This window comes from Pimephales promelas, chromosome 13 (assembly GCF_988280905.1).
Source record: "Pimephales promelas chromosome 13, fPimPro1.hap1.1, whole genome shotgun sequence".
Lineage (NCBI taxonomy): Eukaryota > Metazoa > Chordata > Actinopteri > Cypriniformes > Leuciscidae > Pimephales > Pimephales promelas.
The window spans coordinates 17,074,840-17,099,931 of NC_142781.1; the positions used below are offsets into that span (position 1 = coordinate 17,074,840).

The 25,092-nt window shown below is 38.0% G+C and overlaps 1 protein-coding gene across 5 annotated transcripts in view; it reads right to left on the reverse strand.

Annotated features, from left to right (window-relative positions):
- The window catches only part of cdc42bpb (CDC42 binding protein kinase beta (DMPK-like)), a 66,128-nt gene that overhangs the window by 22,045 nt on the left and 18,991 nt on the right, over positions 1-25,092 (reverse strand). For all 5 annotated transcript variants that reach the window (XM_089118544.1, XM_089118543.1, XM_089118541.1 and 2 more), the window contains exons 2-13: positions 20,175-20,266; positions 13,325-13,408; positions 11,491-11,586; positions 10,464-10,612; positions 7,392-7,485; positions 5,546-5,746; positions 4,909-5,157; positions 4,555-4,789; positions 3,698-3,817; positions 3,300-3,433; positions 1,448-1,690; positions 585-695 (exon numbers count right to left, since the gene is read on the reverse strand). In XM_089118544.1, coding sequence (XP_088974670.1) covers positions 585-695; positions 1,448-1,690; positions 3,300-3,433; positions 3,698-3,817; positions 4,555-4,789; positions 4,909-5,157; positions 5,546-5,746; positions 7,392-7,485; positions 10,464-10,612; positions 11,491-11,586; positions 13,325-13,408; positions 20,175-20,266 — 1,808 coding nt within the window. The remainder of the gene's footprint in view (positions 1-584; positions 696-1,447; positions 1,691-3,299; positions 3,434-3,697; positions 3,818-4,554; positions 4,790-4,908; positions 5,158-5,545; positions 5,747-7,391; positions 7,486-10,463; positions 10,613-11,490; positions 11,587-13,324; positions 13,409-20,174; positions 20,267-25,092) is intronic.

A 25,092-nucleotide genomic window follows, 5' to 3' on the forward strand; every position in this document is an offset into this window, starting at 1 on the left:
AGTTAAATATAATCTTAAGCAAATATAAAAATGACTATATATATATATATATATATATATATATACAAGAAAATAAAAAAAATCCTCAGACCAAAAAAAAAATATATATATATATATATATAAAAAATTTGAAATATATTTATATATATATATAAATAACTATATATAATACTGTACATAATGTCGTGATGCCTAGATTCACTTGTATTATTTAAAAAGTTTAACTTTGATTTTTTTTTTTTTTTTACATTTCTTTACATAAAGTAGTATAATTTATAGCAGGACTATCTGTAAACTGACCAATAGCAGACAGGAGGAGTGTTCAGGAAACCTGTATCAACAAATGCATTATTTTTGCAAGTGATGCAGAAACTACACATTTTACTTTTAAATGCATTGAATGCAATTTAATTTTTATTTATATAATAAATAACATTATTAAAAAAAAATAATAATTACAATTTTTTTTTTTTTTTTTCAACTCTTTATTATCAGTATTTTGTTACCATGAGATTCACCAATGAAAGATTCACAGGTTGGCTGAAGTCAGTAGAGAGGCAGTGTATGAATGAGTGCACTCTGACCTTGAGTGTCTCCAGTTCACTCTCCAGTTGTTTAGAGTAGACTTCACTGTGCTCTCTGAGCTTGCGCTCCTTAGAGGCTTCGGCACGCGCATCCTCCAGCTGAGACTCCAGCTATCACACACAAGAAAAACAATCAATATGGAAGAAAAAAAAACAAGGCCTCATATAGACATTCACATAAACCCTTCATCTTGACCTAATTTCAACTGCATGTTCAAGCACTGAAATGACTTTGAGTCTTTCCTACACTTCACCAAAAAAAAAAAAAAAAAAAAAAAATTCCCCAAGACGATTCCGCCTAAAGTCTAGTGCATGGGAGAGACAGAAAAGAAACATAAAAGAAAAGCGAAAAAAAAAAAAAAAAAAAAAAAAGAGTATAAAAAGGGGGAGGGTCTGAATCCAGCTGCAGTCAACAGTGGGTCTGCACTGTGGTCAGTGTCGCCCATCTGGCTCGAGTTAGACACTGCGGTCCAGAGGAGGTCACGGGGTCCATGAGGCTGGCCTGCAGGGACAGGAGGGGGCGGGAAGGGGTGTGAAGACATTCCTGCTGTCGTCTAGGGAGATCGGGAGCTGCCGAGCCTGCATCTCTCTGGAGCGTGACTGATGAACTTCAAAAATGTGGCGCATTCCAAGGCCTTGTTTTCATCTGTGCCCTCAGTCAGCCCCGGGGTGTTAACATGATGACGATGAGTAATAAACACCCGGCGGGAGCCGGGCGGCACCGGTTCCGAATCCCAGCGTGGATGCGCTTTCCTGATTGAAAGCCCCTGGCAATTCATCTCTATTTACTTTGAAAACACTCCCAAAACAGTCATAACATTACATGAGAGGGTGCATGACCCCCTTTCAATCATGCTACTCACCTCCTTGCGGGCCTTCTCGGTTTTGCGGATGTCCTGGCGCATGGCGTCGATCTTCTGCATCACCACCTCCATCTCTTCCTCCTTGTCCCGCAGCTGCCGCGACAGACGCTGCTTCTGCGAGCGCAGCTCGGCCATGCGCTCGTTCAGCTCGGAGAACTCCTGCATGGCCAGCTTCCTCTGCTGGTGGGCGTCCTTCAACTCCTTGGTCTGAGACTTCAGGCGATCCAGAGACTCCACCAGTTGCTGGAAAGGTGGAGATGGATCAAATGGGATTGAGGTTGAAGATATTAAAACGTAAAACGATAGATGCGCGGGTACAACTGTGAGAGAGGAGCGGTGGAAGGAGAGAAAAAGAAAGAGCAGCCGCGCCTGGAGAGAAAGGACTGAAAAAGAGGCCGAGTGAGAAATAGAAATCATCAAGAGAATTGGGAGTTATGCGCTAGCTAAGAGAACGGGACACACACACACTCGTAAGGATGATATCAACTGGCACAAGTGAAATGAACAAAGTTCACAGAAAACATTTGGACTGAAAATAGACACGACTGGATCTCATACAACAGCCTTGCAGAGCTGCGGCGGGTAAGAGCCAATCGGGGCTCAGGGTCAACAGTCAAGTGGAACGGCCCGACAAATGCGATTAGCTAAAAATGTGATGCACAGTGAGGGAATTTTGTCCTGCCTTATGTGAGGGGGGTGATGACATTAATCTTGATGAACGGGCTTTTATAAACTTCCTGATTGAATAAGGCAGTAGAGGACATGTTATCTTCAGCACGAGGACAGGAGAAAGGAGGAAGAACCATTCTCTGGCCGTTTTGTCATTTTTTTTTTTTAAGTATATGAAAACACTCATTCTGAAGGTGTTCATTGGATTTTAACACCTTGTTTGAGAACTGAGAATCTGTTCTTCTGAACAGCTGTATTATTTTTTAAAAAATAATACATTTTTGTGAACCAAAACTCTACAGAATGAGCAGTGTAGTCAAACACACAAAGTTAACCATTTACAGCTGAGTTACTTAGTCATGCTGGAACTGAAGTAGTGGCAGATCTTTTCTTTCATATTGTGATGTACATCAGAGTGTAATAGATTATAAAAAAGAAAAAAAAGATGTAGGGTGGGACTGAATTGTAAAAATAGTGATTTTTAAAGGGATACTCCACTTTTTTTGTAAATAGGCTCATTTTACAACTCCCACAGAGTTAAACAGTTGAGTTTTACAGTTTTTGAATCCATTCAGCCGATTTTCTGATAGAAAATCTAGAAAAATATCAGTAACCAGACAGTTTCTGGTCTCATTGACTGCCATAGTATATATTTTTTCCTACTATGGAAGTCAATGAGACCAGATACTGTCTGGTTCCCGATATTCTTCTAAATATCAGAAAATCGGCTGAATGGATTCGAAAACAGTGAAACTCAACTGTTTAACTGTAAAAAAGTGGAGTGTCCCTTTAATGTCATGCAGACTTTAAGGCATGAAAGACTTTAATCAGTGTATTTACTAGCTGGTTGTTTATTTGACAAAATATAGTTTTTGTAAAAACACCTTTTGCAATATTCACAGCATCTCTTGCCAATGAAATTGCATTCAATTTCATCATTTCCCCAAAAATGTCTCCCTCAAAGTACAAAAATAATTGTGAAATGGAGCTATAGGGGAATGGAATCGTTAATTCCATTTCTTTTGTTTCCCATCTTCCCATCCAAAAAAAGAACTTGATGTAATGTTTAGGCGGTTGAATTTATGGGCATAATTTCTCTTACTAAAAGAAAGGAGTTAGTGCACACAGTAATACCTACACTCATACATTTTGGCGGGTAATTAAACTCTCTAGTCAATCATACCTTATGGATATCCTCTTTCTCCTGCTTGAGGGCTTTGACTTGCTTGTCCAGGGCTTTTAATTTGGAGGAGGAACTTTCAAAGTCCTGTCGAAGAGTCACTGCCTCCTCAAGTTGGTGCTCCAGCCTATCAGAGTCTGAAGCGGGACAAGTCACTCAGAGTTAGCTGGATGTGATTAACTAGCCGACACAAAATGAACAGCCAAATAATCAAATTATGATAAGAGGAAACAGCAATGACTCGTTATTGTAATAATTTCTTATCAAAGCACTTTTCTATGAGTGATCATAGTTAGTCTATAACGTAGGCGTGCGTTTAGTGCTTAGACATGACTCATAAGTTAACTTACTAGACTTTATCATATCGTATATCCACTGACAATGATTGAGAGACCCATTACCTGCCAGTTTCTTTTTGAGCCGATCGATTTCCTCGTTGAGTTTTTTAATCTCTTTATCACGACCTAATGTGCCGGCCCCACGCCCAGAGCCATGGAGGGACTGAACAGCCTGAGTGGATTCTAGGAAATCACATGTGGAACAATCAATCATTATATACTCAGAATACAATTTACTGATGCATTGACAAAAAAAAAAAAAAACAGAACTGCTGATACTACTAGACATTATTACAAGGGCTTAAAGTCATAATTCACCCAAAAAATTAAAATAATTTAATAATTTATCATAATTTTCCAAACAGATAAGATATCCAATCATCTTCAAAACACAAATGAAGAATGAAATTGAATGAAAAAGATTTCTGTAGCGCCATTGAAAGTCCAATTCAACAAAACACTGACGCTTCAATAAGTTTTTTTAGACATTGCAAAAGAATTGAGCGGTATATTCCAAGTGTTCTGAAGAGAAACAAACACTTTATAAAAGGAACAGATTTATTTTAGTCTTTTAAAATATAAACACTGATCAATGCACATGCATACAGCAAATCGAATATGGTAAATGGAAGCTTAAACGTACTTGCATGATAAACCTCAGTGGTTCTCACACGTCAAGCAAGCACATTTGACAAACCACTCAATTCAAATTACTGTTACGATGTCTATATTAACTTTTTGAACCATCATTGTTTTATTGGCATATATTTTCAATCTCTCATCTAAAGATATCTTATAAAAACAAATGTCTTTTGGGTTTAGAATGATGTGACGGTGAGTAATTGATGACAGAATTTTCATTTTTGGGTGAACAAACCTTTAAAGTGAATGTTTTCTTTAGATATCAGGTTATTCATTACCCTGCAGTTTACGGTTGAGCTCCTGTTTCTCCTGCTCCAGGCAGCGAATCCTCTTTTCAAAGGCCTCCACCTGCAGACCCCCATCCGGGAGATCCTCCCCGGCACCTCCATCCACCAGCGAAACCCTCCTCACACTGCCACGGTCCGAGAAACAGCTCTCTGTGGTGTAGGTGAAGCCCACGAAGGGTAAGTGCTGCCCGGTGAAACCCGTGTGAGATACTGGGGGTGCAATGTCCTGCGAGGTGGAAAGGGAAGTAGTCAAAGGTCAAATACGAACATGTGAGCACGAGTACAATCAAGGCTTCAGGTTGTTCTTTTCCTTCAACGATGAAAGCCTTTCAGAGTTCAACCAACCGGGTTTTTCAGGACATCATCGTCTACATCAAAGTTGGAGGTGTCTGAGGGAGAGCTGACGTCAGGGATGTACGGTGCCTCCGTGTTGCGGATGTTCTCCCAGTCGATGCCGGAAAAGAAGGGGTGCTTCTTGAACTCCTCGATGCCTTGCTGACCCAGCCGACGCTCTCTACTGCAGATCAACCGCTGGATCAGGTCTTTAGCCTCCTCGGACACATCCGTGATGTGGGACGGGAACTGGAAACGCTCCTAAAATAGTGCAAATTAGAGCAATTTACATTCGACATCCATTTTTCCAGATTTTCCACTTTGGTTAAGGAACCAAACCACAGACCAATGAAAAGAAAAATACTCCGAGTAGTGGTTTAGGGGTGACCCCGATAAAATTAGCACAATCATGATTTTATGAGCCATTTCATTTGTCCCAATGGAGTTAAATGCAGGATGTTATTTGCCATGAAAATGACCTTAGGTTTTCTTTTTTTATTGGCCATAAATAATTTTCTCTCAACTGATTCAGTGTTTCATGCTTTTTCAATCATGAGAAATCCCCAAGATGCAAATGCGTGACTGTATATGGGTCAGTGGTGGTAAAACTGGACATATACCAAAAATACACACTGATGAAGCATCTCACCTCGTGGTTCATGATCTTCCCGTAGGTCTCCACCAAGGATTCGGCGTAAAAGGGTGTCTCGCCATACAGCATCTCATACATGCAGACGCCTAGAGACCACCAGTCACACTCCGGCCCGTATTTCCCCATGCCATCCTCCATGGCCTGCAGGATCTCTGGAGAGATGTAGTCTGGTGTACCCACAGCCACTGAAGACTGGACCTGCACAGAGGATGACAGGAAGCAAAAAAATTACAAACAAGACTGGATAGGTCTTCATTTGCAACTAAATGCGACTAAAGCAGGGGAAAACCATAAGAGTGCGCACACTACCGTTCAAAAGATTGGTGTCAGTAAACATCTCAGTAAAAAAGATCCATAAAATTGGTAATGCAATACCTTTATAATGTTAATACGAAGATTTCTATTAATAAACATTTTATCGGGATTCTTTGATGAATTCAAAAGAACGAGAATCGTGGTTTCCAATGACAATGTTTCTGAGCAGCAAATCAGCATATTACATTTTAAAATATATTAAAATAGAAAAGTTATTTTTATTTTAATGTAACAGTATTTCACAGTATTACTACTTTTACTGTATACTCGAATAAATAAATGCAGCCTTTGTGAGCTTAAGAAACTAATGAGACTTTTGAATGGTAGTGTACTCAAATGAGTTATAGACACGTTAACTGAAATGAAAATTGCACAATAACAAAACTATAAAGAACAATCTAGATACATCAAATTCCCCATGCCAAGTCTTGCTCAATCTCACTCATAAAACATGTGAGCACTCAAAACACGTCTTGACCTCCGGTTATTTTTGTAATATTTAATTGCTGAGAAGACAAAGACTGTCAACTGATAACACTCCTCAATTTTTGAGAGAATCTATTGCCTTAAAGCAATGATCCTAATTCCCTATTTAGGGAAAATATTAAAATGATTTGCTCTGCTTTTTTGTAGGGCTGCACAATTGGGGTAAAAAAAAAAAAAAATGATTATATACCAATATGACTCATAACAATAATAATTATTACTATATAATTTAATAGTAATCATTTTATAATAAGTATTTTTTATGTAATTATCACTTTATAATAAAAACCCATATATGTAAGAAACAAAAATAATTTTATTTTACAGTACAACTGTAAAATTATAATACTAATATTTAAATGAGTTTGTGTGGAGCAGCATTTAGGTGTTCCTTTCTGTGTTCAATATTTCTCAAAAACATCTTGGGACAAGGTTTTCATACTGACAGCTGTCATTGTAAGACAATAAGCAACTCCGTTTGTTTGTCCGAGATAGCAACAATAACTAAGATGTGGGATACCCTATACACTTACCAATAGGTCAGTTGCAGCCTTTGTGATTTGATAATTGCACTAAATATCACGATTTGGGTTTTACTTCGATTAATAGTGCAGCCCTACAATCTCTACTCAATATCTAAAAAAAAGAGTAACATCCACAAATATACAAGGATCTGCTCAGTTGGTGGAGCACATCATATGTGGAGCTGGAAAACTAAAGCTCTGTTCTGAAACAAACACACACACACACACACCCCAGTAGATAAAAGCAGTTTTGGCCTTGGTCTTGTTATCAGTGCACTATGGTGACTCATCAGTCTGTGAGCCAGAAGGGTGGGCAGTGACGTGCCTTTCTAATTAGCCCCCCCCTTCAAGGCCAGAAGGGCCAAAAACAGCTCTACTAATGTCAGAAGAAGAGAGAGGAGAGGAAAGGGTCAGTGCTTTCACCAAACAGATGGAGACCATCCTGCAAGGATGACAAACAGGCTCTTCTATTAGATCGACACTGGAGTTCAAAGATGAGACTTTCATCACATACTGACCGTGCCATCTTGCATCATCTTCAGACAGGAGCCAAAGTCAGCGAGACGGATGTGACCGTTCATGTCCAGTAGCACGTTATCTGGTTTTATGTCCCTGTGGGAACAGAAAACACAACACCTCATTGAAGAGAAGCTTTAAAAAGCAGCGGTTCTCAACCAGTTTAGCTTTACGTCAAGTGATGACCAAACTCTGGACTAAAATGTTTAGCTCAGAAAAATGTCATTAAAGATTGGTAATTATATAATTAAATGACCTGCATGAGCCCACTAATATGTAAAAGTACTAAGTGTATATAAAAAAGTAAAAGTGTATATATACCTTGCAGAAGCTGCAAAATGTTAATTTCCAAAAAATAACATAAGAGGGATCATAAAAAAATGCATGTTATTTTTAGTACTGTCCTGAAAAATATATTTTACATAAAGTGTTAACATGGTCCTCAAGACAAAATTAATTTTGAATTTGAATTTTTTAATTGATAAAAACAACCCTACCCAAATGCTTACATAGCCTACACTTCATTCTTAATATTGTGTGTCATTACCTGGATTTTTTTTTTTTTTTGTGATGGTTGTTCATTAGTCCCTTATTTGTCCTGAGCACTTCTGTTCAATCTGTTCACACTGATGACAACTGAGGGACTACGTTGCAACTATTACGCAACTATTACAAAAGGTGAAAACATTCACAGACACTCCAAAAAGAAACAATGCATTTAGAATTCAAACATTTTGAATTTGAAAACCAGGGTAAATCGTACTTATTTTGTCTTCTAGGAAACATGTAAGCATACACTAGGTAATGGAGGATGCTAGGTTTGAAGGACTTATTTCATAGAACAGCCTCTGATTCACAAAACGTGCTGTCAAACACTTTGTGGTGTCAGTGCTTATAAGCTTTAAAGGGATACTCCACTTTTTTTGGAAATAGGCTCATTTTACAACTCCCCCAGAGTTAAACAGTTGAGTTTTACCGTTTTCGAATCCATTCAGCCGATTTACTGATATTTAGAAGAATATCAGTAACCAGACAGATTCTGGTCTCATTGACTTCCATAGTAGGAAAAAAATATATACTATGGAAGTGAATGAGACCAGAAACTGTCTGGTTATTTATTATATTAATAGTTTTTTTTTATTTGGGGGTTGCTGCTTTTGTTTTCATTTCTGCTGAAAATAACATGGAGCTTGATTGGATGGATATTGTTGTCTACAACAAAATATACTATATGGTAGGTTGCATTTTATTATTTGCATTCAGTACAGACCAACCACAACCCCCTAAAAAAACATGGCATTCTGTGGCGTTCATCACACAGCTGACGCAGCCCTGCACTGTGAGGTGTTATTACACCAGTGGGCAACCCACCCTGACAGCAGCTCTCCGGGGTGGCTGTTTCTCCATGCCCAGCCATGCCCTACTCTCCATGTAAACAGCCTGCCTTTGTTCAACATCCCCCTTTCACACACACTCAGTCCCTGTCTATCGACGACTGGGCCACACACACAGTGCCCTCTGATTCACAGGCCTGGCACCATGGCGAGCACAGCGGGTACAGAGTAAACATGGTGTCAAAACTCATCACGCACACACAAACCACACCATTCACAACCTCACTGGGTGTCAGTATAAGCAAGAAGGGTTGTACCATGGACACACGTGTATACAAGCACTTGTATTTTCATTTAGTCAGTTGCTTCAGCCATAATGGTATGGAGTTTAAAAGGCTGCTGGGACTTAAAACAATAGTTGATTCATAAATAAAGTCATTTACTGATCCTCATGTCATTATAAATCTATATGATTTTCTTTCGTGGAACACAAAAGATGATGTTTTGAAGAATGTTCACGCTGCTTTTTTTCATAAAATGAAAATGGAAGGGGATTGGAGCAATTAAAAAAACAGAAGTAGTTTGAATGACTTCCAATTTTAAGTAAACTACCCCTTTAACGCCGCTACTGTTTCCCTCGTAAGCTGCCATAGGAGGAAGGAAGAGGGGGCTCAGCTGGACCGGGATGCCAGCCCAGGACAAGCAGCCAGGAAGAGGCCACTGAACCTGAACAGATCTGCAGCCCAGAACACCAGTCTTCTGCGGTCATTTGATGAAATGTTTCATCCGGGAGTGGACGTGTGGGTGGTGTGCTGTTGATCTCCAGTGTGCCCATCACTCAAACAAGTGCAATACGCTGATTTCACGCAGCCACCATTTTGAAATTGAAAGCGAAGCTCTGGTGGGAAGAACCCCGGAAGTACAGATAGACAACAATGCCTTTGAGTACCAACCTGAAGCTGCTGCCGCGATTTACACTATTGGATGTTAATATCCAATAATGGATATTTATATAGTTCTTTCCTGCTTTTTTACGTTCTGAAATAAACAATTCTATTTCTAAATAAATTTCACTGTATATAGTCTAAAGTATGAAATGTAGCTCTACATTTTTAGAATAACTAATTTCTACAATAAACATCGCATTCGCGACTCTGCTATGATTAAAGGCGAAACTTCCGGTTTTCTTCCCACCGAAGAGTCTTCAAAATGGCGGCTGCGTGAAATCAGCGTTTAACCACTACACTCTATCTTGCTTTCGAGTACATGTTTAAACATAAGGGCAGATCTTGATTGAAAAATTTGTTTTGTCTGGATCTAGTCTTAAACAGCCCACTAAGACAGGAATAGCCAATCAGATATTTGTGACCAACCACAGTTTGCATTTTACACTTTTAAGGGCTGGAAAATATAATTCTTAGAACAAATCATAACCATGCTGAAAAGACCAGCACAAACACCCAGGTATTGTATTATCATGGCTAAAACAGAAGAACACGGTGCTAGCAATGCCTAGGTCATGAGTTTGATTAATGCAACGTAAGTCTCTTTAGATAAAAGCGTTAAAACGCATACATGTACATTTCCAGGCTGGTTTTGTGCCAGTCTACCAGCAAGTTCTTTGTGGTAAACTGGTTGACTAAGTCTTGCTGGTAAAATCCAGAGTATGAATCCAGTCTGGGTCTAATTCTCATGTTTTCTTTAATGTTCAAGACACACACAAACACACAGTCATGTCACCTGTGTACATAGCGTTGCTGATGGATGGAGTGGATAGCGAGCACCATCTCCGCCACGTAGAACTTGGACATGTCCTCTGGGAGTCGGTCTTCAAATTTACTAAGCAAAGTCAGCAGGTCACCGCCCACATAATAATCCATCACCAAGTACTGTAGGAGGAGACATTATCATCTATTATCACACAACACCATTTAATTATACAAACACTGACTCAGCACTTCATAACATCAACCGAAAGACATCAATGAGTAGCATTATTAGCATATTTTAATCACACAAGCACACGCATAACATGTCATAACAAGCAGAACTCTCGATCAGTGTGTTTGAGGATTGAGAGGTTGAGTTATAATCATCAGTCACTCTGATAAACTTGATATTTGAATCATGGTCAACAAAATGATATATTAATTGCATTATATAAGCCATTTTATTTATGAATGTAGTTAAAGTAATTCAATAATTCTATTAATAAAAACTCTTAATTTGATAGCCTACATGCTTACAGGTCTTCTCTGGATAGCTTCTCTTTTAATTACACCCAGAAGGGACTTTATTTATACATTCAAGGTGTTGTTATTTTTACATAAAACTAAAATCTTTAAAAAAATAAAAATAAATAAAAATTCATTAATTTGAAAAATAAATTAAGATAATATATTTTGAACTTAAGCTTATTTTATTACAGTTAATTATACAGCAAAATTTCAGATTTCCGTTTAGGTTTTGAGTATTAAAATGAAAAAAAAAATAAAATAAAATACTGAAATAAAATCAAATGAAAGCCAAGTGGAAATATATATAAATTTCTTAAACTATTAAATATGACAAAATGTCAAAAACTAAAATTAAAAATAATTTATTTAATTCAAAATATTAAGAAATATTATAAAAGCATACAATTAATAGTGAAACTACTGTTAAGGTTTTAAAATATGACAGTTGAAGTGTTAAAACGTGATCAGTGATGGCTAAAGTTCAGTTACGTGCTATGAGAAAAAGTGCACGTAGGGACAGAGATGCACACCAGGTAGTTGTCATCCTGGAAAGCGTAATGCAGGGTGGTGATCCACTGGCAGTCTCCATTCACCAGGACGTTCCTCTCTTCTCGGAAACACGCCGTCTACATAAGTTGCAAAGAGACTTGTTAAATCAAAATATTAAAAACAAACAAACATTTTTTTTTTCCTTTCATAATGCACATGAACTTGGAAGTAAATTTTGGTCGACCTTTCAGTATCTCTACTACAACAATACTGAAGATTAGAACTTTATTCAATTCTTTATTAATAATAAAACATTATTTTAATTATATCTAATGAGATATTAACAACATTATTATTATTATTATTATTATTATTATTATTATTATTATTATATAGAATATTTGAATTGTATTTAAAAAAAATAATACATGTGTGTTACCATGAGTTATTTTTAGGAAATGTAGTCATTTAGTTGTGTAGTCATGTAGACAGAGTTTCTATGCATCTAGTTCACAGTAGATTTTATTTCAATATGTGCCTCATTTATTTTATTAATTGTGCAGCTCTAGTTTTTAGGGGTTACACAAAGATTAGGTAACTCATTCAATGAATTAAACTACATCCAGTGCAGTGATGATGTAAATGGCTTTCTCCTTTCAGATGTTAGTCTTAGTTCTGCAATCTGTTTGAACTGGGACTCTGGACATGTGAGGAGTAAAGAGAGCCCAGTGAAGCTCAAAGAGGATTACTGACAAGCCAAAGAGACCAGAGTTCCCCTGACATGCCTCTGGGAGGCCCGTGGGCACTGTCAGGACTGATCGGACTGAAACTGGGGCAAGAGCGAGCTGGAGGAGAAAGGAAAATGACCTTGTACTTCTATACACTTCACTAGAGACTACAGGTTTGATTGCAGTCAATAAGCCATTTAGGAAGAAGCTTGATACTGACTAGAAGATAGTGTTGCAAAATATATCAATATTTCGATGTGTATCGATTCTAAAATATCTGAAACGGTTCCAATACTCTTTTTCTGCTGTATAGATACACCAATGCCAGCTGCACATTCACTGTCTTCTCTCTGATGGCGAATTAACACACACACACCTCATTTCACTTCACAGTATAGACATTTTCAATTGATACACCGTCATTCGTCTCATTCACTCCAATAGAATCATTCCCACAGGTTTCGCGCTCACACCAAAAGCGTGCGTACCAATGAACTATGTGGCGCTCACATACAGCCGTCTATCAAACGGCTTGGGAGTATCAATTTGACTACTTTTTAGTGGTCAAATTCATACAAAATTATGTCAAAATGCCATCTTGCAGAGTATTTAGGTAAGTCGGTTTGTATTGTAGTTGAGTTAGAAAACGCATGTTTTGTAACATTACATTGGATCTGTGGTTAAGCTCTTAAAGTGACAGGAGCCTAATAATCCCGCTGCTGTTTATCCATTTAGCATGGATTTACTGTAGTAACACTAACTGGAGAACCATGGTATAGTGGCAGAAATGTGGGATATTCATACAGAATTTTGTTTAATGTAGATATGTATTAAATGTATTTAAAGAGCAATGGAATCTAATGACAGTTTTTTGACAGATTAAGACAAAGCACTTGTGCAATTTTGTAAGTGCACTTCCACATTTTTTCCATGTTAGTGAGGTGCTATATGCGTGGTTTTAACTGTGGTTATGATCTAAATTGATGCTATGATTGAAGACCAAAACAGGCATTAAATTATTTTTAATAAAACTTAACTCAATTTTACCATATAAAAGTTATTTGTTTTTGACATTTAAAACCATTGTAGTTGAAGCCTTGAAAGATCTAACAAACGAAAAAATACCCATGAGCAGAAATCTCTTTACCTCGGCCCGCTTCAGCATCTCCCACTTGTTGAGGATCTTCATGGCGTAAACACGCTCGGTGTGTTTCATCTTCACCACAGCAACCTAGACAGTTAAGATGAGGAGTTAGCCAATGCATACAAACAAATTAAAACTCAGCATGATTCAGAGGCTGTGGGGAATTTGACCATTTTTATTTGCCTCATTTATTCATCGTATGCGCTCGTGGCCCACTTAGATTAAAAGCCCACAGGGAAAGAAACTCTGAATGAGATGCTTTTGATCTCTGATGCCTCTGAAAATCTGAAAAAAAGGAAAAGCTGACTTTTTGCCTAAAAAGAGAGACGGCACACAAGAACTGGCTAATTAAGGCCACAAGTATGCAGTGCACCAAAAATGACAAACGAGTGGAAGCGACTCTGTATTAGGAAAGGGAAAGTTTGGAGGAGTGTCCAGTTGGAGGTTATTCATCTGGGGTGGGGAGAGCAAACACCCTCCCGGTAGGAAGAGACACACCAGGCAGGGGGGAGATAAATGAATGCAGTGATAACTGAAGGGACTGTCAAATTGGTGACTGACATCAGTAAACTTGTTACCAAGGACCAAGGCCTGTAAAATTAGTTAGCAATTTATGTTCGTGTCATGACTTAAAGGGACACTTCATCCAAAAATGTATTGTATTTTTTATAAGCCTTATTACTTAATTTCATACTTTGAAGACAAGAGAGAAATTTTGATCATTTCCATACATTGATTTTTAGTTATTGAATTTAATTTAGCTCCAAAAACAACAACAAAAAGTACTAAAAATGACTTTCGATCAATTTAATGCATTCCTGCTAAAAAAAAGTGTTAATTTATTTAAAAATTAAATCTTACTGACCCCAAACTTTCGACCGTTAGTGTATATAGCACACAAGTCATAAGGATAGGGGTTATCAGACGTCACGTTTTCCAAGTCAGGCGTGAAGATGTCCATCCCATCCAGTATTACACCATGAGAAATCTGGTCACCCTCCATATTAAATCACATTTAAATTTTTTTCCCTTTAGGCCGTGTGCCCGCTGAAAACCGCGTGCTTTTGGCGCTTGAGAGCGTTTTGGCAGCGCAGTGTTTTTTCTGTTGAGATGTTTTGCTGCCATGATACAAAATATCCGCAGCGCAGTTTACTTGTAACTGATTTCGCAGATAATTTGTATCATACTAAAAATTTATTTTTCATCCATTATGTTCAGTTAGCTCTGCTGGTTGTCGTTGTACAGAAAGAACGTTGTGACAGTTGGTCGGTGTGGTATTAGTCCCGCCCCTCCTCCACTGTGTTTGGACGGGTGGGTAAAAAAGTGACGAGCGCTGCGTTTTATCCAAAGTTGAACATTTTTCAACTCTCGGTGACCAGTTTAAAAAATAAAATAAAATAAAAAAAACGCTGGGCGCTCAGCGCTTCAGCGTGAAAAAAAAAACGCGGCGCTCCCATTGAAAACAATTGAAAACATACGGCTGGTGGAAAAATGCTTTGGTGGACACACAGCCTTAGAGATCTTCTTTTGAAGAAATTAAGTTATAATTAAGTTTGGAACAACTTGAGGATAAGCACGTTTTTATTTATGTGTAATATACGCCTTTAAACCGGAGAGGAGCCATTAATAAAACTATATTATAAACATCTCTGTGAGATCCAAGTGTTTGCCCCATGACTTATGTATGCCTGACCTTTGTTATTCTGATATCTTCTGTCCACTAGCTATTTGTGACCATCCAGTCGGCTAATGTTAAGTGGAGTCATGAACTTCCCTGTACTTTGCCTCGCTGCTCGGGACACATCACATGATGTGTTTACCCTCAGTGGAGGAACAGTGTTCCCCTCACGTGGACTCGCATACCTGCCCAAAGCACAATGTGCTGCTTCAGCAAAGAACACAGTACAAACTGTAACTTTGCATAGTAAGGGCAAATTAGGAGCCCTGCTGCCGTTTTCTGCTTTTTTCGACCCTTTGATGTTCTCTAGAGTGTGTTTGTGCATGTATCAAAGCATTTGAAAAGTACACTTTGACGACAAACTCAAACAGTCTTAAATAACACACATGCTTCTTATCTGTAAGGCTCCCAACCACAGAAGATAACTGACCTCATTCCAAAACAAACTGAACCCTGAGTGCTCAGAAACCCCCAATTCCTCATCCCACAGTGTCTCCTGTCCTCTTTCCCTCTCTCCTTTTTTAGACACACACTTCCACAAAGGCAGCTTGACCTGATTGAAAATGCAAGGGAGGTGCATGAAGGAGAGAAAGCGGGTAACCAAAGTGGACGCTGCAATGCAATCGTCACCAACCAACTCGCATCCAAATAAGAGATCATGTATATAAGCCATAAGGTCAAAGGTCAGAATGTAAACAGTAATTCTGATGTAAACATCTATACAGTATAAATAAGTCAGTCAGGAAGTGAATAACTAACTCAATCAATAAATGTGAAATGACACTTAACCAATAAGGGTGTCACGATTTCGATTTTAAATCAAAATCGATCGAAATCAATTAAAATCGTAATGATCGAAATTAATTCACAATCGTTGATGTTGCCACGCCCCCATGTCACGTCCACAAAAAAAAAAAAACACTTGTGTTGATTAGGTGTTGCGAGTCTGTGATCAACCTCCTCTAACTTAGCTACAGCCATTCAAATAATAGCATGGCAACTGCAGAATAGCATGGCAACAGCAAACCTTATTGCGCGCACAGCAGAGAGGGAGAGAGCGAGAGACCTTGCATGTGTGCCTCATGAAGCGCATGTAAGACATAGAGTATCCTGATTGGCCGATTGATAAAAATCGAGAATCGAATCGAACCGTGACCTTAGAATCGAAAATGTAATCGAATCGAGGATTTGGAGAATCGGGACACCCCTAATAACCAATGATTGCAACATCACTTAAACAAGAATGTAAATGTTGACCAAATAGGGCAAGAGCATCCAGAGAATTGTCCCAAAATCCTGTCACACCAGTCCCGGATCATACTTAATATTGAGCATTCCAACAGCTGGGAAACCGAGTTTCATATCTTTAAATCAATTAAAATTCCGGACATTTTTTTTTATTGCTAGGCTCTGAGATAAATTACAGCCCTCTTTTTATTCTATACCAGATTTGACATTGGACGAGTCAACACCAAATAATAACACTATTCAAGATGCTTTGGGGACAACAGGAACCCTGCAATAATAAAACACTGGACTTCTGCCAGGACTCTGCACTAGGACCAGCACGTGGGTCTGTGAATCTGTCTCCAGCTTGTAGTTGGCAAACAATCTTAATTATGTCGGCGTACCTTTAGAGAGCAGAAGCCGCCATCTTCACTAAATCAATATGAAGGATAGGGTCTGCGTGTACTGCGTGACCTAACCATTCATTACATGAGTGATTCACTCAATTGAACAGATAAAGAGATCAACGCTCAACCTCAACACGTAGAGCGTTCCGACTCTGGTCATTACAGGCTGTTTTGTTTGCTATGTAGTGACTCACAGTGACGTTATGTAACAAATGTCTGCTTCAATCTAGTTCTCCTTGATTCCCCTCCCTGTTCCATATTTTCTTTCTTATTTAGTCAACAATGTAATTATTCTGAGTAAGTCTCAGGTGAGGCAAAAAGGAGTGCCATTTAAGTACGTCACCCACTTTAACCCACAAGAAGGGTTAAAAATACAATCATGTTAAAAACACACAGATGACTTTCTTTTTGGACACTGATGGACATTGTCAAGCTTTTAAAAAAAAAAAAGAAGTCATCACAAAAGTACCATAAAAAAGTATTAGTTATTTAAAGTTTCCTAAAGTTATACGTTCTCAAATCTCAGTTCCACAAATTGTCTTGATGATCATTTATTGGTATCGGTAAATATTCATATTTAGATAAATTTAGGTTCCTTTTCTTGTTTACAAGATTCCCTTGAAGCACTAAAAATATTTTAGTCTTTCATGGCCTATTAATTATATGTTTTATTTAAACCACATTTTTCATAATTTCGGCAAGTTATCGGCATGAACCTAAACCTTTTTGGCACAAAAACGTAACATTCAATACATCCCTAGAAAAGTGAGATTTGAAAGATAATCAGTATAAAACTATGACGACTTAAAGAGACAATAAAAAATGGACGAAGTTACATATTTTCCTCCATTGTGACATTCGAGTAAAACAGATTATCGGAAACAGACTTGATTCCATCCATCGGTTGTTGAGAAAATGAAGGCAGGTTTGAATGCAAGCCTGAGATCAGTTGTTAAAAAGGGGAGGGGTTTAAGAAGACTAAATGGTTAGATAAGTCATTTATGTATGTAAATTTACCAGACGATCGAGTTATGACATTTTGATTAGGGTTGCAAGATAACAGAAAGAAAAATTTGCTTGGATAAATTGTTTGCAATAAGATCAATAATTATTTTATGACTTGGAATACAGCTCATGAGTCATATGGACTCTTTTGTTACCGTGATGGTGCATTTGCAAAAGATTGCAAGCTTCAGCAAGAAAGAAAATGAAGCTTAGTTCAGTCAAACACTTTTTCTATTATTTTAAGCAGTCCCAAATTCCAGGCCTTCAGTTGGGACCACAACATCAATCATAAACAGGAAATGCAAAAGATTTATCTGGAAGTACATCCTGTAATGTTAGAGCCACAGGAAACGGCTGGAAAGGGGAACAAAACAGCAGCATCACGTTCACACATGAGCCTGAACGCTCAAACCGACACAGGCAGCAGCACAGGCAACAAAAGCCTGGCTTGATGATAACAGAAAGACTGCGAAATCCCCCGAAGATCTGAGTCATCACTAGATCCACATGACCAAAAAAACCCAGCGACTGAGAAGGAAGGGGTTATTGAGGTCTCGGCGGCTGAAGAAGGGACAATGAACCGCACAAATTACATGCGGAGTGAGACCCTATTTTTACGAAAGTCACTCCTTAGAGACGGTTCTGGTTTCCGGAGCCTTTCCTGACAGCTGCACCGTCCTGCCCTGCTTCCTGTGCCACCACTGCCATTCCTGACAGGAATCTACAGTGAGTAGGAGAACTACGGACAGATCTCTCCTTAAAATAAAGTCTTATTCAGCTTCAGACTCAGAGTCAAGCAATGAGACGCCCTATTTGTTTAAAGCAGAGTTGCCTTCTGTTTCAGATGAACAGAAATACTGAATTAGATGCATTTGGAAATGAGTCAATTGCACATTCATTTACGAGGGAGGTATAATGACAGAGCAGAATGGTGTGACACAGCAAAATGTTTCTCCTAATTCAGAAATATCTGATAATCTGTCCCCACATGATTGTTAATATTAACTGGGAATTTTCAGTTTGCTGAAATCATAATAATCCCTTTTTTTTTGTAAAGTCGACCTAACGGAAGCAAACAAAGTATTTGAAAATCAGACACAAACACTTCATCCTTAACAAGTATGTTTACTTAGCAGGTTTAATTAGGAAAATAACTACATTCCCCTGAAGCACTGCGAATGATTTAAGGTATTGTTAAAAATCTATTTCCCTGTGAAGAAAATGAATACGATTTTTACTTCGAGAACCCAACTGTTGTACTGTACCATGATTATAATTGTGCATGTAAACATACTTATTGATGATGCAAACTTTTTGGGATTCAGTTCCAAAAGAACAAGTGGGATGGGGTTGAAAACAAAGGGTCTGTTCACACTTGTAGTTCGGTCCCCGAACTTCAATCTAATTCAAGTGCGGTGAACAAGAGGATGAGAAAAAAAAATGTAGGCGAGAAACAGTGATGGAAGGCAAAAACAAAGTGCACCGTGCATGTAGAGAATAGTCCAAGTTAGGGATGTCACGATACCAAAATTGGTATCGGTACCGATTTAAATTTTACGGTTCTTGGTACCAATTTCGGTACCACGGCAAAATCACTTTGAACTATTTTTCCAATTTATTTAACTATTTGAAGAAAATTAATAAATTAAATTCAATGACTTAATTGTTTATGACGGTAAATTTATGAAAGTATTGAAGACTACATGCTGTTTAAACGAAAATATTGATGATATTGAGAAATATTGTTTAGAAAAATTATTATTAGTAGTAGTATTTTTTAATTAATGGAGACGTAGTTCAATCTATTGTACAGTACCCTAATATAATTATTTCTGTAAATTTCTTTAAGTTAAACCAAACTTATTTTGACGGGTTGCCGCGAAGACCTTTGAGTTTCTGTGCGTGTATGATTGATATGACGATAGTTTTTCTCAAATGAAACGGTAAAATGTTCATGAAGTGACTCTCAGAGATGAATGGAATCATGAGTCATCATATCGTGAGGCAGCAGAGACTGAAAACAGTGCGAGCGTCACTCGTGCTTCAGTGTGTGTGTGTGAGGTAATGTTAAATGAAACCGCATGGTACCTACGATACTTGGTACCGTGACATTTAAAATTTTTTAGTACCGACTTGGTACCGAGTATTTTGACAACACAAGTCCAAGTGTTATAGCGCAGGAACGAGTAGCACATTCCCCTGTAAAAATGATTAGTCTAAAATGCCTAGATTTATGCCGGCCCAAGAGTAGCACCCCAACACTGGGCCAAGATCCCTGGGGAATTGGCAGGGGGGAGAGAAGGGAAATTTGGATGAGAGGAAGGGGTTAGGAACGTGGCTGCTGATAAGATGCTCGAGGGGGACATGAATACTTCACTGATAGTCTGGGGTTTTCGTTGAACACAAAATGGCTCATGAAAACAAACCACACAATATGGCAAAGGCTGCAGAGATTCAGATGTGATTTCTCAGCACTTTTAACAGCACTTTTAAACATGCAAACAAAAAAGCAGCAAGGGTTCATTGAATTCCTTACCTCTCCAAAGGCTCCTCTGCCGATCACTTTGAGCATCTCAAAGTCGTCTCTATGAAGGCGCATTTCCTTCACAGTGGTTGTGAACGGCTTCACTGCAAAGAGAGACAGAGATTGTTAGTTATGATCTCTACTTTTAAATGGTCGTCAATAGAGGAAGACGCGGACACACCAAAATAGCCAAAATTTGAGCCACTGATATAGATGCACCAATATTAAAATGCTGGCATACAGATAAAATTTTTATTCTGTTATTGGCACTCAAAAAACAAAAACAAAAAAAAAAAACAACACACTTTAAACAATCAAAATGCTACAACTGCATTTGGGTAGTAAAGCCTTAATGATATTTAGTATGATAAACATATATTAATTTTGCCTAAAAAATTAACAGTGCTATTAAATAAGTATTTTAACTCATCAGCACTGGAAATGAGCATGCACAATAAAAATAATAAAATAAACTAAATCTAAATAAAAAAATAATTATTTACATGAAGACTAAATAATAAAGTAATACAGAAGATTTTTAATAAGAAATATATTTTTTAATTTATTTATATAAAGTGTGTGTGTGTACAGTATGTGTGTGTATATATGCTACTAAATGGAGATTGATTTATAATGTCACCACAGTCTGAACACAAGCTAAGCTTCGGCGACTCCCATCAAATCCAGCAGTAAAGCGATTAAAGAGACAATGTAACCTAAACAGCGTGTGATACATTTTTCATGTTGTCCAACTGTCGTCCCTCCTGCTTTACGAGTCACTGCTGGGGGCCTGGCGGGCACCCAAGATACCGCTAAACCAGCCTGAACGCCTCGCCATATGAGGACATACGCCGAGTCTCATGCAGTTACAAGAGGCATTTATCACTCATAAGGGCTCTAAACTCTAAACACACGCCAGGCCTGCGCCTCCGCCGTTCAGACAGAACCGCACGCTCGAAGCCGCATGGAAAGAACATCATCTGCTTTTAATGAGAAGATCCCTCAAAGTGGCCCAGCATCTATTGACAGCTTTATAGCCCAGAATGCACGAGGCCAGCTCACTGGTATGTCCCTCCCAAGACAGCAACAACAGAAAAAAAGTCAGACATTATCTCTAATTTAGGAAGCTACTAACAATACCATTGACAACAGAAGTGTATAATGTTGATTCCCGACATGCAGGCTACAAATGAATGCTGATGGTAAATTTTCTATTACTAAAAAGATAAAAGCAAACACTAGTACTTTCTTTTATACAGTTTATTTTGTTGAATAGTTCTATCTATCTAATAACATATTAGACAGAACTGTTAAACAGAGACCGTAATAAAGATGCTGAAGGAGCGCTGTGTGTGCTCAGGTGCTGGCGTTCTTAGTGCTGTCAAAATAAAAGTCCGGGGTGCGGTCTTCCGTTTAAAAAAAAGAAAAGCCAAACATCGTCCGACCACTACTTCTGAACAATTATATTGATTGACAGGGAAAATCAAATAAATAAAACTGAAATAAATAAAAAAGAATAAATAAATGAAAATGTTGGTGACATGGAGGGATGGATATTTCCCACTGAGAAGTAGTCTCAGTCCCAGACGTGACACCCACGGTCTGATGCATAAGCCAAACAAAATGGGAAACAATTCAGGAGTTAAGAATTTGTATGTGCCGTGTTTTTCCAATGGTGACAGCATAACCCCTCATCGAAAAATAAAGCAGTAGTGTTTGCAACTGCGACAACGAATGCTTATCAGGATCAACTAAACGCTGGATTTTTACAATGGAAGTATGTGATATTTGTGGCTCTTGAATGAATAGTAGCGCTGCACACAGGTCTGTTAGGGACTTTACATGTTCATGGCCCTAAACGATGTGGAACAAAATGAACTGTGATTGGTTCTATGTCAGTCAGACATCCTATTGGTAGGGTCGTGGCCAATGAAAGCTGTCAGCTGTCGGTCTGAAGGTCTGGTTACACGAGACTGAGAAGTAAATCATTACAAATAATGTTAATTCTTAGTACAAAAACATGTACACTCCCATACACAATCATTTTAAAAGCACTCCTTGGGGACAAAAACAGCTTTTCATATTCAAAATTGTTTGCTTTGTTTTTCATACATGTAATCTGATAATCCTCCCAGCCCCCAAATATAATAAGGCATTTCTCCAAGTCTCCAGGTCCATGTATTCTTAATTACAATAAACTCTCATCACTCACATACTAAATGATTATGGAAACATCAAAACACCAGCTGCAGCACTGGAAATATGAAAACAAGCTGCTAGAAAAGTTCAGGCGTCCAACAGAAACATGGAGGCAAAAGTGAAACAAAAAAAAAATTCACTTTGAAGAGAAAGCATTAAGCTGGAAGCAGAGGCTGTCTGGTTGTCTATATAAATACACAACAACCCTCACACTATAAAAAAGAAGAAAAAAAAAGGTTTGGAAACAATAAGACTTTTTTTGAAAAAAAAAAAAGTTCACTTTTATTTAGCAAGAATCCTTCTTGCTAAATAAAAGAGAACTTATTCTTTCCAAAAAAAAAGTCTTATTGTTGCATTGCATTGAATTGATCAGAATTGATACATTTATAATGTTACTCAAGATACCCATTTAAAACAAATGCTATTCTTTTGGATTATTCCTAAAATAATCCTGGAAAATATTGAAAATAAATGAAGCAGCACAACAGTTTTAATTCAAATAGTAAATTGTTATTTTATTTTTATTTCACATTATATATATATTTTTGCTATTTTTGAACAAATAAATGCAGCCTGTGTGAGCATTGTAAACATTTAAAAAACATTTAAAAATTGATTACAAACTTATAATCTATATATATTTCATTTTACTATTTTATTTTTAATTTTTTTGGCCCATCTCTAATACTACATTAAGACTGCGGGTAAATATGATCCAAATCCGTTCAATTCTGTGCTCATGCGAGTCAGATTTTAAAGTTGCGAAAGTCATTCAGTGGAAGGACAGTGATGTGTCAAGTATAACATTGACAGCTCTACTGTATATACAAGCAAATCATGAGGGCTCGCATCATAAAATGTAAAAAGATTCATGTATACATATTTTTTCAATATTTTTTCGCTTCCTCATCTTTGTTTTTTATATTGCATAAATTTGCTTGTTTCCGTGGCAGATCACACCATAAATAAACATATAATAGATTAATGTCCTTCGTGTTTACTTCCGTATGACAGCATGATGCATGAGTTCTTTTGTGCATGAAAACAACAATGTGAACAGCTATACAACAAAATCTGATCAGAGCAATAAACCGGAATTGAGCACTAAGGCTCGCAGTGTGAACGTAGCCCAAGAGTTCGTGTCTAAATGGTTCTAGCTGTCACGCTGTATCACTTCCTGCATCCAGAAGAGCTGTGCGGTTAGCATGCACGCTCCATTAGACGGAACACTGGAGCACTGTGTGTGTACAAAGACTAAACTGTGCTAGATGAAGCACTGAACCATCATCATCCTCTAGCAAACCTGTCTCAATGCTACCGACATGGTAACATCACTCCCTCTAACTGCAATTCTTAAAAATATCTTCACACACATCATCTTACGATGTTTTCATGGAGGACACGCTTGACCTGACATATAAAAGCTCCAGCTTTATGAGTTTAAAATAGACTGCTTGATCCCATGTGTGTCAGAGCGGAGCGTCTCCAATCAATATGACACAATTAAATATTTAACAATGATGATGGGTCACAGCGAAAATAAAGCCACATTAAAAATACCTCTTCCCTATTTTATGTCTAGTTGCTTTACCTTGTTGGTAACACTTTACTAAAAGGTTCCATTTGTTAACATTAGTTAACTACATTATTTAAAAAGGCTTTTAAATGTGACATACCCGTTTTCATATTATGTAATCTATTGTGTCCCCAGAATGAGTTAAATTTCAACTCAAAATACCCCTCAGATCATTTATTATAGCTTGTCAAATTTTCCCATTTTTGGGTGCGAGACAACAAATGTTGTCGCCAACCACAGAACAGTTTGCATGCTTTGTTCAAACTTTTGTCATTGCGTTAGAACTGGTTACGCTGTTGTCGCCCGCTGTTACGCAGCACTTTTGAGCTTCTGCAAGAACCCATGAGATTCATTCTTGTGTTACGCAGCACGTTTGAGCTTCCGCAAGAACCAATGAGATTCATTCTTGTGTTACACAGGATGTTTGAGCTTCTGCAAGAACCAATGAGGTTCACTCTTGTGTTACGCAGCACGTTTCAGCTTCCGCAAGAACCAATGAGATTCATTCTTGTGTTACGCAGCACTTTTGAGCTTCTGCAAGAACCAATGAGGTTTATTCTCGTCTGCAAGAACCAATGAGGTTAATTCTCGTGTTACGCAGCACATTTGAGCTTCTGCAAGAACCAATGAGGTTCACTCTTGTGTTACGCAGCACTTTTGAGCTTCTGCAAGAACCAATGAGGTTTATTCTCGTCTGCAAGAACCAATGAGGTTAATTCTCGTGTTACGCAGCACATTTGAGCTTCTGCAAGAACCAATGAGGTTTATTCTCGTCTGCAAGAACCAATGAGGTTAATTCTCGTGTTACGCAGCACATTTGAGCTTCTGCAAGAACCAATGAGGTTCATTATCGTGTTATGCAGCACTTTGGTGCCTCTGCGAGAACCAATGAGGTTTATTCTCATGTTACGCAGAATGTTTGAGCTTCTGCAAGAACCGATGAGGTTCATTCTCTTTCATGCTCTGTTTTGGAGGAGGTGCGGCTTTGGAGACGCTCTGAAGGGAGGGTGGGATCTCATACTTTCAGAGCTAGCTTGCTTTTGCCAGCCTTTCTGAAATGACAAACCCTTCCTTTAATGGATTAACTAAAGTTGTCCAATGGAACCTTTTTACCATTTTGTTTTAATGCCACTCCAATTTGTAAAGGTAGAGTTT